The sequence below is a fragment of the Phalacrocorax carbo genome, chromosome 10 (genome assembly GCF_963921805.1).
Source record: "Phalacrocorax carbo chromosome 10, bPhaCar2.1, whole genome shotgun sequence".
NCBI lineage: Eukaryota > Metazoa > Chordata > Aves > Suliformes > Phalacrocoracidae > Phalacrocorax > Phalacrocorax carbo.
Window position 1 is genome coordinate 21,556,354 of NC_087522.1, and position 12,361 is coordinate 21,568,714.

At 43.8% G+C, this 12,361-nt stretch overlaps 1 protein-coding gene across 5 annotated transcripts in view; it reads right to left on the bottom strand.

Moving 5' to 3' along the window:
• The window catches only part of DPF3 (double PHD fingers 3), a 171,167-nt gene that overhangs the window by 88,440 nt on the left and 70,366 nt on the right, over positions 1-12,361 (bottom strand). For 4 of the 5 annotated variants that reach the window (XR_010374708.1, XR_010374707.1, XM_064462383.1 and 1 more), the window contains exons 1-2: positions 8,989-9,340; positions 2,970-3,077 (exon numbers count right to left, since the gene is read on the bottom strand). Coding sequence is in view for 3 of the 5 variants with exons in the window: in XM_064462383.1 (XP_064318453.1) it covers positions 2,970-3,077; positions 8,989-9,313 (433 nt within the window). In the remaining 2 variants the exon portion in view is untranslated. Of the gene's footprint in view, positions 1-2,969; positions 3,078-8,988; positions 9,341-12,361 lie in introns of those variants that run through there. The other variant, XM_064462384.1, reaches the window with a different exon arrangement.

Here is a 12,361-nt window from a genome sequence, read left to right on the forward strand (position 1 = left end):
GGATGCTTAGAAATAGTATTAAATGAACATTGCTACACCCTTGATCAAACAACTTTACCAGGGCAATCCATGCATGTAACTCTGAGTACTGTGGCAGAGGAAAACAGACGTCTAAAGGCTGTATCAGCAACACCTATTCCAGTGTTCTGACTTTTACAACTTTGGCTGTAACTATTCTTAAAACCAAACACTTCAAATTGAAACCAAATAAAAGGAACAGACCAGGACAATAAAAGCACCATGTTCTATTAAGAAGCAAAAGGCAACTGACCCCAAGAAAAACGTTATAGTTTACTTGTTTTTTACAAAAAACAGGAGACTGTTGGAGCATGATTATTTTCTTCATTAGGTTTTGGTATTACCAAATATGAAACTGTCACTCACTGAGCTGCGCGATGCACTACCTAAACCTGCAAGGTACCAACACTGCAAAAGTAGGCTGTAACTATAAATACAATATTATTACTAAATGATGTATTATACGACTGAACTGCTATCAAGACAATAGCTTGACTCTACTTACTGACTGGCTGTTGAATGGGTTTACTGACCAAAACAAAAAGCCTAGGCCCAGGTATCTCCCAAGTTACACAGAAATCTTGAACTGCTGGATATGACTTATTGCTATAATGAGCCGCTCCAAAAGCCCAGATGCAGTACAAGCAAGTATTCACACACCCTGATGCTGATCCCATTGACTGTTGGACTGACAGCTTTTGGAGCTAAGATCCCCTCTGTGTTTGTTACAGTGGCAGTCTTACTACAAGTACTTCTAAACAGTTAACAAATGTAAAACATAATAAAACTAAGGTTTAGCCCTAATTTGATGTTGGAGAATTGCATTGCTTGCATATGTTATACAACATATAACCAGTTCAACAGCCCTCTATATAAAAATCAGCTACTTGCATATTAACCCAGCACAAGCACTCTCTAACTGCTGAGAACAGCTCTAAGCCATGACTAGGACGTCCAAGCCCTAGGTGGAGTGACACAATGGAATATTTAAATTGGATTTCTTCCAGATTTATTTTGTGTGTCCTACAGTTTTCACCTCTGTGCTTCTTAAGGGATCTTAAATTGCCACATCTTTGCCCCACGCAATCATCTAATGTTTAACTGAGGAATAAAGAGGTCAGCATAAGGTAGCTTCCTAGGTTCAGCATTAGGCTTTACCACAGTGTCCTGCTCCAAAACATATAGTATTTCTGCTGTTCATGTTGAAAATAAATTAGACTATCTTCCTCTCAAATTGTCAAAAGCTAACTTTAAATGGAGATTCAATGTTTTCCATAGGTTTCATACTTTTAAATCAGAAAAGGGAAAATCCCATTTTTGGCTAGTGAGCCTAGTCTGGATATGCACAGATGGAGTGAAATTATTTTGTGGTGCAACTGATAAGGAAAGTTAATCACTAGATAGAAATTGCTTGGAAAATAGATTTAAATGGCTGAGCAATATAACTTGCCCTATTTGGCTGCCACTGGCAGTGCAACAAAAGTAGCACTCCTGAGATGCAGAAGAGATGTTTATAGTACGGAAAACAACACAGAGACAGACATGCTGAGGTCTCTTTATCTGATAACTCTGTGGTAATTGCCTTTCATGCCCTGTGGCATGTAGGATGCACTAATTTGGCATTCAGTGAGTACAGCAAATAAACATAATGCAAACAAAGAAGAGTCAAACTCTACACAACTGCTTTACCTTACAAAATTAACAAGGCAGAGCAGTGTTTGCATCATCATAAAGTCTAGGGTAGGCATTTCTATCGGCTAACGTCATCCCTTTCCTAGAGTCCAGTCTCACTTCCATCAGTGTAACCTGCCTGACCTCACCAGTTCTTTCTGACTGTCCCTGCTGTGTGTCTGGTTCTATTTGCTGGCTGAGACTTCATCCTTGGTTTGAATCCCAACTGAGTGGTTACAGGCATTTCTTCCTCTTGTCCAACTGCCTGCTGACATCTCCTATACTGAAGATAGGGAACCTTCAGAAACCAAAATCAACATGAATTTTGCCTCTGATTTTACTGGGTTTAGAACTTGTCTCTATCACCCCTTCCTCTCTCTTCACCAACTACTGAGTAGAAGCAAAGCATAGCTCAGTTCCCAGCCATCTTCTTCTGTTAAACAGGCTTTTCAAATATTCTTAATTTACATTTTGGGGTTTTCTTCTGTACTTTTTATACTGGCAGTGTCTCACCTCTTAAAAACCACATACAGCTGTGAGTAAGTGTGTTCCCTCTTTCTCATAATAGCTGACCCCAAAGACAGCAAGCCTTTGCTACTAACTGCAGGGCTGAATGCACAACACTATGCTCTACCTGACACAGCCGGAGCTCCTCTGCATCTGCTTTACCGTCACTCATTCAGCATCCAGAGCCATCACTTCACATAGTTTAATTGTGGGGGAAGAGTACCAAGGACAACAAGAATGAAAGAAGAATGGACTAAGGTACACATACAGGTATACATGCATGTACAAATGAGGCATATGCTCACTAATTTTTATTATTTGCTCTTTATAATCTGGTCACACCCTTGGTTCCCAGGCCCATTATGAAAAATCTTATCAGTGTTCCATGCACATAATGGTCTTTTTCACAAAGATTAGGCAGCAGATGCCAGAGTGAGATTTTGTATTAATAACACACTGAGGCAATAATCAGTAAAACATTGATCCTTTACATCCTTATGAAGCTGCTAATAAAGGCCAGGATTCATCCCTATGGAACGTAAATTCAGCTCCCATTGCATTCAGTACAAGTTGTACACATTTCTGTAAGGGATGAGTTGAGTGCAGAGGGTTTGGTGGTTACTGTTACAGCAAATCAAGTAAGATGTGACAGATGCAAAGAGAAATGGTTGAAGAGGGGCAAAGATAAAGTGTAATGTCTGAATGCTGGGTTTGCATGTATGCCAGCTGCTCTGCAGCACAGGGGAGAGAAAGAGAAGCAAACAAATACTTACCAGGTTTAATTTCCAGCAGCTTCAGCCTGGAATCCTCAGGGGGATGCAAACGCCTCTTTTTGCGCCAGCAACGTGCTGGGTACGTGTACAGCTGACCTGGGGCCAGGCCTGGAGATTAAAGGCAAAAAATAAATATAATCACATTTCAGTTTGTAAACGACAAGCACTGTCTCTAGCATCTTTGTTCTTGCCCTTCCAGCATCTCCTCGTTGGCAGGTTCAGTCCTGCAAATCGGGAGGCAGAACTACGCACTCAGGGCATCCAGTGCTCCTGAGGCTTCTCAGCACCTCTTGGGATCAGGCCTACAGGGAATCTAGGTCCCGCTTATACACTTCACTCAGCTCACTGAAACCAGAGCTGCACATAAATAATTTGTTATTTCTCCAGAGTAAATAGAATTTCAGACTCTCCTGGGTCACAGGGGTGATGCCTCCTCCACAGACAGAGAAAGCCCCTTGGGAGAGAAGAGAAGAAGTTCCAACATGCAAATCATAAGGCCCTGATGCACAGAGCAGCTCAGGAAATTTGTGTCTTCCGAGTGGGAGCAAACCAAGATCCATGAGGTTTGACTATTTGGACTCTGCATTTTTGTTTAAATTCTGGACTTTTTTTGAAGACAGATTCTTCATTCTGGTTATTATCTCCTCATGCCAACATCCTGAATGAGGGAGGAGATACAACAGTAATGTTTATACTACTGCATGCTCTTTTGAATCACATTTGGCATCGCTGGCTTCTGAGCTGCCCTGGCTCTCCCGACAGACACCTCTTAGCCAATGTTCAAGCTATACTTTGCTCTCTTGTATTCAGAACACAGCGAGGCTTCATGAATGCATTGCTACTAGGGGCACAGAAGCACACTGCCAAGTGCTTCAAAGTATCCTCAGCTGCCCCAGATACTCATGACACACAGAAATACCCAGCAAGATACAGAAAAGTTGGAAGAATGTCATTCTCTTTTCTGCTTCCCCTGCCCTCTCCAACCACCAATTCTGCTTTGGCTCTTCTGTCCTTCTGCTGTTGCTGTTAGTCTTGAAGGGGCTAGAGAGAACGACTGCAATTCCAGACTCGTTGTCCTTAGAAAACAGGTAAGACCACATAAGAGAGAGAACAGAGGTGGTGTTACCATATTTGAAACTGTTCCAACAGTGAACAGCTAGACAACATCAAGGCAGTGCCAATAAAGCAGAACACCTCAAGGGCAGCAGGATGGCCCAAGAGTTCTCAGCCATCCTTTCTGAAGCAGCCCGGAAAGTGTACAAGCTTGGGAACAAAACTGACTCACCGAACCAAATGAGGATAACAAAAAATACAATATCATGTTACCTGGGTGGGGGGGCAGGCGGGGAGGACACAACAAAATTATTCACCTCAAGAGAATAGGCTAATCAAGCCAACAAGGCCAAGTGCCAGGTCCTGCACTTTGGTCACAACAACCCCATGCAACGCTACAGGCTTGGGGAGGAGTGGCTGGAGAGCTGCCTGGAGGAAAAGGACATGGGGGTGCTGACTGACAGCCGGCTGAACATGAGCCAGCAGTGTGCCCAGGCGGCCAAGGAGGCCACCAGCATCCTGGCTTGTATCAGGAACAGCGTGGCCAGCAGGAGCAGGGAGGTGATCCTGCCCCTGTACTCGGCACTGGTGAGGCCACACCTCGAGTACTGTGTGCAGTTTTGGGCCCCTCACTACAAGAAGGACATTGAGGTGCTGGAGCGTGTCCAGAGAAGGGCAACGAAGTTGGTGAAGGGTCTGGAGAACAAGTCTGATGAGGAGCGGCTGAGGGAGCTGGGGATGATTAGTCTGGAGAAGAGGAGGCTGAGGGGAGACCTTATCACTCTCTACAGCAACCTGAAAGGAGGTTGTAGGCCTCCTTTGAAGTGAGGTGGGTGTTGGTCTCTTCTCCAAAGTAACTAGTGATAGGACAAGAGGGAATGGCCTCAGGTTGCACAAGGAAGGTTTAGATTGGGTATTAGGAAAAATTTATTTCCTGAAAGAGTGGTCAGGCATTGGAACAGGCTGCCCGGAGAGGTGGTGGAGTCACCATCCCTGGAGGCGTTCAAAAAACATGTAGACGTGGCACTTCAGGACATGGTGGTGTTGGTCTGACAACTGGACTTGATGATCCTGGAGGTCTTTTCCAGCCTTAATGATTCTATGACTCTATGAAATTCTGCAAGTGAAGTCTAAGCTCCTTGCTTGAAACATTTCAATTGCTGGGAATGTCAGTTCAGACCCCAGCACTTTCCACCTACTTCCAAGGCCTCGGTGCATAATGGAGCATCTACAGCACTCTGCCTGGGTATGGCCAAGCGATGAAGTATTCACAGAGATCCTGTCTGTTCCAGGGCACAGAGAGCTACGGAACTGGGGCTTTCCATGTCCTTCCTTCATTGCTGCACATCTTACTGGGCATTATGCCCACCCAAGAAGGATACATTTCAGAGCGGGGCACTTGGGACTGGTTTGGGAATAAAAATGTGAGTAACTAGCACTTTCACAGTGTTTGGACACACTTCTTCATGGCACTTTGTAAACATTAAACACTGCAAACAATTGCTATTATGATGAGGTAGATTGTGCCTGGTCCTGATGTGAGTCATTAAAGAGGTGGAGGCAAGAAGCCTCACCCTTTTACAGCAGGTCCTGTGCAAGAACTCACTCACAACATTGGAATGGTGGTTGCTAGACCAAAGCAATAGGACAGACAATCAGCCCTCCATTGCACAGGCCTCCACAGAGTCATTTCAATGAAATAAGCACCGCGACGTTGAGCATTTGTCCCAGACAGAGAAGAGCAAGGATCTACTGCAGTTTTGGGGGAATATCTGTTAATGTGGGTTCAATTATCGAACAGTCTTATAGGAATTAGCAGTTCTGGATTCAGCCAGGACAGTGAAAGCCAAGCAGAAATGCTGAAAGCTCAACAAGAAACAAAGCAGGTATCCTTGAAAAGACAGAGGTAGGAAAGCCTCTTCCCTAGAGGATGTACAGCCCAGTCCAGGTGGCAGATAGATCAATAAGAGATGGATGATCCAACATCCATCTCTGCACCCCTTGAGGTAAGGTCTCTGTTCCTATTTACAATACCCTTGCTCATTAATACACAGCCATCCAATGAACTTAAAATATATACCAGGCCTTCACTTGATCCAAACCCATCAAATGCTACCTTCAGTTCTCCACCCGAAGTGTGGATCTTTAATTTTTTACACAAAGGAGGGGCAACAAAGAAAGGGTCAGTTCTGAACGCTCTGAATCTAGCTCCTCTATAGTCGATCTTGCAGTGCATATGGAAATAATGCATATACAGGTCTTGCTGTCTTCGGTCCGTGGCTCAGTCATCTCTCCCTCTGGTGCCTTATAGGGCAACCAGAGAAGGTTCCAACCATTTGCTTATAGAGGAAATAGCAAAACCTGCAATGAGTTATGTTGTTTATCTCATTAGTGTAGGAGAGTCATAACTCAAAGCTTGTGTGAAAGGCCAGGGGAGGAGGGGAAAAGAAAGAGGGAGTTATGTGCAGTATTGTGTGAAATTAACCCTGCACTGTTTACCATGAGATGCAGTTTTCTGAGTCCTTTAACAAAGAAGACAGCAAGAAACCAGGTTAATATGCTGAGATCCTGACTCTACTCTCTGTTTTTCAAGCCCTCTATAAGTGAATATAGGTCCTGGAGCTTTGTCATTTGTCTTTATACAGGTTTTCAGGTTAGGGATAGTAAATGGCAGTGAACACAGCACACAAGACAGACACCAGAGTGGTTGGCAGAGAATTTTCAGAGCCCTGTACTATGGCCGTAAGTGCATTGTGTACAGCCTGAAAACAGGCATGCTAAAAATGTAGAGGGATGCTTTGACCCACCATAATACTACAAGAAATAGATGATGCAGAGAGACCCAAGGGAGCACTAAATGGGCTAATAAAAATCAAGGAAGAGGAGAGCAAATATGGGGAGGAGGGCTGCTTCATTTTGCACTGATTATTGTAATTCAGAATAATAAAGGCATCAGATTTGGTGGCTGATGCAGATGCAAGAGGCTTGTTTCACTTAAGACTCTCTGTGAAGAATGTTCCATCATTAGTCTGCCCTGCAGGAGAAATGCCACTGATTCTCTTTTGCAGGGTAAGCTGCCGAACAGTTCACTATCAGAAGTAAGGAAAGAAAGATTTGCAGAGTGAATTTGCTCAAGGTAGTCCAGAGAGCTTGTAGCTGAGAAAGAAAAAACGTTAAGACTGCTTGGTTACTGGTGTGATGCCGTAACACTGTTATGAGGAGGACTTGTGTAAGTGCGGAGACACCAATAAGACCCATACAAGACTACCTATGTCTATCTTTGTAGCAGATACTCTTCCCAAAACATTTCTTCTAGGTATAGTGGATGTATACCTGCTTATGGCTGCATTCAAAAGGATAAAAATAGCAGCCCCTTACTCATAACGAGATGCTACAAGAACAGAAATTCCTTAGTTAAATGGATCAGCCAAAAAAAAAAAAAAAAAAGGAAAAAAAAAGGAAAGCTAGTTTTGCCAGAGCATAATCTCTTAGGAATTTTCTGCCGAAACAAAAACCCAACTGTGGTCATGAAGTAACCTACAAACGAAGGGTTAGCCCAGAACCTCAGACAACTCTCAGCTTGTAAACCACATTCAGCAGTTCCAGATTACCCCAGTAGTTGAAACATTCTCAGGGTATTTTTAACACTGGCAAAACACCTGTTGTCTCCTGCACCAGAATTGGCTGCATTTTACTAGAGAAAGAGTTTTCTGATAGTACTGCAAGACAATACTAAATCTATGTTGGATATTTTAGGAATAGGAGCAGTGCAAGGATCCTTCCCTCAGTATAACCTAGGAAAGGGAGAGGGAAGCTTTCAGCTAAGCACTCTTCAGAGGCAGCAATTGCTTTCTTAGTGAGCCCCCAGGAGTGAGAGGAATATCCTATATGTTCCTCCCACTCCACCTCCTGCGAATTATCCAGCGGAGGAGGTAAGAGCAGGTTGTACCTTCCCATAATCCCAGATCTGGAGTTTTGGGGGTTTTTCTGTATGGTTTACAGGAACTGGCATGTGTATATGCACACATGTGCATGTCATGCTTCTGGTGTCCATGCACCTTAGCCCTGTCTCTGATGGATTCTCTGGTCTGCACTGAAAAAAAAAAATCCCCCCATCCCCCCCATCCCCCCCCCCCAAAAAAAAAAAAAAAGTGCCAGTTTGGTGCTGTCAAAAAATCTGTTCCCTGAGCTAATGGTGGGTCAGGCACTGAGCCATACCCTAGCAAAATTCCCCCTGGGGTTTGGGAGGACTTCTGTCTGGGTAACATCTCAGTCTTTGAACTAGTGACTGTCCTTTGCCTTTCAAACAAGGATTTCAGAGGGATTTACTCTAACAAAGGAAGGACTGACCAAAGTCTATAAAAATAACAGTGCTTTTTTCCCTTGAGCTTCACTGAGCTTTGGAACAGGCATTAGTGAGGCTCTTTAAGGGCATATACTAACTTCTTTCTGCACCTGAGGAAGATGCAGCTCCAGAACTGATATCCAAGTAATCTGTCCAAAGCAGAACCAGGTCTATTTCTAACCATCAGAATTGTGTTCATTCCAATAACTGGACTCTCCTGTATTTTACCTCGGCTTTACATACTTCCCAGTATAATTACTTACGTTTGGCATTCATCTGAGAAACTCCCACCTCTACCTCTCCACCCTGAAGATAATTCCAGGCCTGCTTAGAGCAGGGCATTGTGTCTTCTGCTACAGACAGGGATCAATAGCTTTAAAAGAGCTACAATGACGTGGCCTTAGAAACTACCATGTCAGGCACTTCTTTGGGTAGAGGCAGAATAATTAGCATGAGCCCTTGCAGTTACCAAAGGAAATCCCCTGCAGGCACAGCAGTTTAGGCAGCTTCTCTTCTGTGTGGCCTGTAGGAGGTTTGAGCTCCTATTAATTAAACCCCATGAGGGCTCAGTGGCCAGCCCTCCATACACGCACATGCATACACAGACATAACACTACCCACCTGGTCCCCTGTGCCTCTTCTCCATCCAGATGTAGCAGTTGTTCTGAGCTACCCCAGTTTGTGAATCCAGGAAGGGAAGGCGGACACTGCGCTCAGCACACAGCCGAGAGTTGTAGCTGCGACAGTGCTCAATTGCTTCTTTGTAGAACTGGTCCCCAAGTCTGCCAAAAGAGACAGGGCAGAGAGTAAGAAAGATTGCACTGCCCCCCTCAAACAAGACTAGGAAAAAGGGAACATAAGGTTGGTTTGAAAATGGACAAGCAGGAAAACTTTCCCTGAACACATGCAAAGCTTGCTGACATGAGACACTGCTGAAGTAGATCATGCAGAAAGCGCCACCAAAAAATCAGACTCTCAGGAACTGGACACAAACCTTTTCAGTAGTGGCATAGCTAATGAATGAGCAAATGATGCAACCACACTGGCCCACGACCCTGGGTCAGGCAACATATACACACACGGTGAACTCATTCTATTGTTTCTCTGTAGTTTGTCCAGCCGATTCAGCAAACCAATCATTTCAATCCTGTGTTACAGCAACTCCTGCCGTATATTTTGAGCAACCAGAAAGCCAGCCAAGTTTAGAAGTTCACTCCAGCATTTCTGGTGTTAGAGAGCCTGTAAGAGCAAAGGACATAGTCCTCATATCATATGCTTCTGAGGCATGAAAACACACCCCTTAACAACTACAGCCATGTCTGCAATGGTCAGGCTAGACATTTTGTCATAACCCTTCCAGAGTTTTCCACAGTCAAGTCTGAGGCCCCAACAGCAGCAGGCTACAATAGCGACCAGTAAGATCCCGCAGGGCAAATGCTGCTTTCCTCTGGAGCCCAGAGGGAGGAACAGATCTAAAGAAAATGTCATGTATTTCATAAACAACTATTTGTTCAAACATTCTGTAGAATCTTCATCTTCCCTTGGGAAAGGTTTAAAAACTCTGCCTGTTGGAGATTACCAAAATCCTCCCTCCAAATTTTGCTAAACAGGGAAAAGTATCAAAGTAAAGCTACCCTGAGGACACAAAGCAGCTGTCATGTTGGAGCACTGCAAAGCAGGTGAGCCACACTGCTGAACCTCATTCTTGATCTATTGTCAAGGTGAAATTCAGTCGTGACATGAATAGCTAGGAAAGCTACCCATTAGGGGTGAGTTCATTAGAAAATAGGAGTAGAGTGATATATAGCATAACTTGTTCTGACTCTGATATTCATTAGTGTGCAAAAAGAGTATAGCATGCACAGCAAGGGAGCCAAAGGGATGCATGCACAGAGATAAAAGAGGCTCCCTTTCCTGTTCTATCGGTTGTTTTCCCCACTACCCTCTTCTGTAGGCACAACTGGCATTTTAAAAGTATACTCCTTTTGCACACCTCTGAATGTCAAATCAGTGCAAATTGCTCTGTTTTGCCATCTGTCTTTTTTTGACTCACATCATCTAAGTCACTCCTCGGTTGCACCTTATGACTTCCATAGGAGCCATACTTTTTTGCCCTGGGCAGTACTGGCCCAATATCCTCTCACTGACAGGGACCAACAGCAGAGGCTCAGGAAAGAACGCAAGAGCAGGGCAAATATAGAGGGAGGCACCTCTAGTTCCTCCTTCTCAATTTTGATGATCAGAACTTAACTTCCCCGAGTCCCAGGTTACCCAACGGTGGGGGTATTATGTTTAATATACCTTGATGAATCTTTCTTCCATTAATTTATCCAACCAACTCTTCAACTCACTTATTTTTTTCATACCTAAAACGTTGTGGGATATGTGGGGTAATGAGTTCCATGGCTGAAATATGATTCATGTGAAAAAAACATCTCTTTATGCTTGTTTTAAGCCACATCTCAATTACTTAAAAGTCTGTAACCTTCTCACAAACGTTCCACCAGGCCATTTCTCTAATGAGCAGAGGGTATCTGGCACCCTGAGCCCCTGGATGTGGAACAAGCACCGTGGCTGGATGCTGGAGCCCACCAGCATCCTGCTGCCCTCTGTCACTCTGACTTCAGCTGCCGCATTTCAGAGTGTCCCCAAGGGAGAGAAGGGGGCAGTCCTCCACAAGCGGGAATTGCACACAGGAGTCAGCACATCCTTTGGCTATGGGGACTTGCTAAAGGTGGTTCAGTGGTTTCGTGCAGCAGTGAAGGTCTGTGTGAGTATGGTGCATCACAGCCCTGTCCACCCCCGCTGACCACCAGCTCCTGGGCAGCAGCTGGTGCAGGGATCTTTGCAGGGCAGCTGAAGGAGAGAGCTCCCTGGACTGTGCAAGAAAGCACAGGGCAGAACATGTACAGCGGGATCCCTCTGGACACTGAATCCCGTGCAATGACCTCAAACACCTTTTTCCATAAAAAGGCATGGGGGGAGGGAAGGGGAGCAGAGGAGAAAGGAAAAGCTAAGCTGCACTACTCTACAAAGAATGTGACTAGGAAGAAATGAAAGCTTATTAAAAGCTGTAATTAAACTTGTACACTTGTGTAATCAAAGTCAGTAACAAGGAGACTCCAGTTGATCAGAGATTAAGAGCTCTTCCCACAAACACTTGAGCTTCCACAGAGCTATGTCAGATTCCCCCTATATTAAGCCAGAGATGCTCACTAACTCCAAGGAATTTACTGGAAGGAAGAGCACAGCTGTGTGACAACAAACTGCAACCACTGCACAGGTTTTCTTTATGTTTAAAATCACCCCAGTCATTAGAATATGCACACCACAAAGCATCCATATTAACAAAAGCATATGTCTCAGCAACCCAGACATAAGATCTGGTTGGAGAGGACCTCAGTTTCCACCTTCTTCGAAGACTGAAAATAACTATAAATCTTAGAATGTTAAATATTTGGATTTAAATGTCACTGACAAGTAGGGTGTAAGATTAAATTTCAGATTTTTCTAAAAGGGAGAAAAGGGGTTTTGAGATCCTAATGGCACAGAAGCTACCAAGTTAATGGGTCAAATCGACTCTTGATGCAATCTTGTAATCTAGCTGTTTCATTATATTTATTTTAAATATGCATCTTTTGCCTTAAAGAAAAATAATAATTTAGGAGAAGCATTAGGAAAGCTTGTCTTGGCTCCACTACCACAAGCATGATCAAAAACCCCAGCCCCTAAGTATTCACTGGAAAGGTATTCAGGTACTGGGACCTTGAGGACTTGCCCTGTCTTTAATTATAAACAGAATTTTTTCAAAGTGACAAATAATCAAATAGAGGAAAGTAAAGAAACAGTTTTCCTTATGACAGTCATATTTCAGTGGAAAACAGGTTTCCTGCAATTACTTTTAGGTGGTTGGTTGTTTTGTTTTACCATTAATCTTTACTGGAGTGACTTTGACTTGTTCAAAATTTCAGTCAGGTTTTTTCTTAAGAAACTT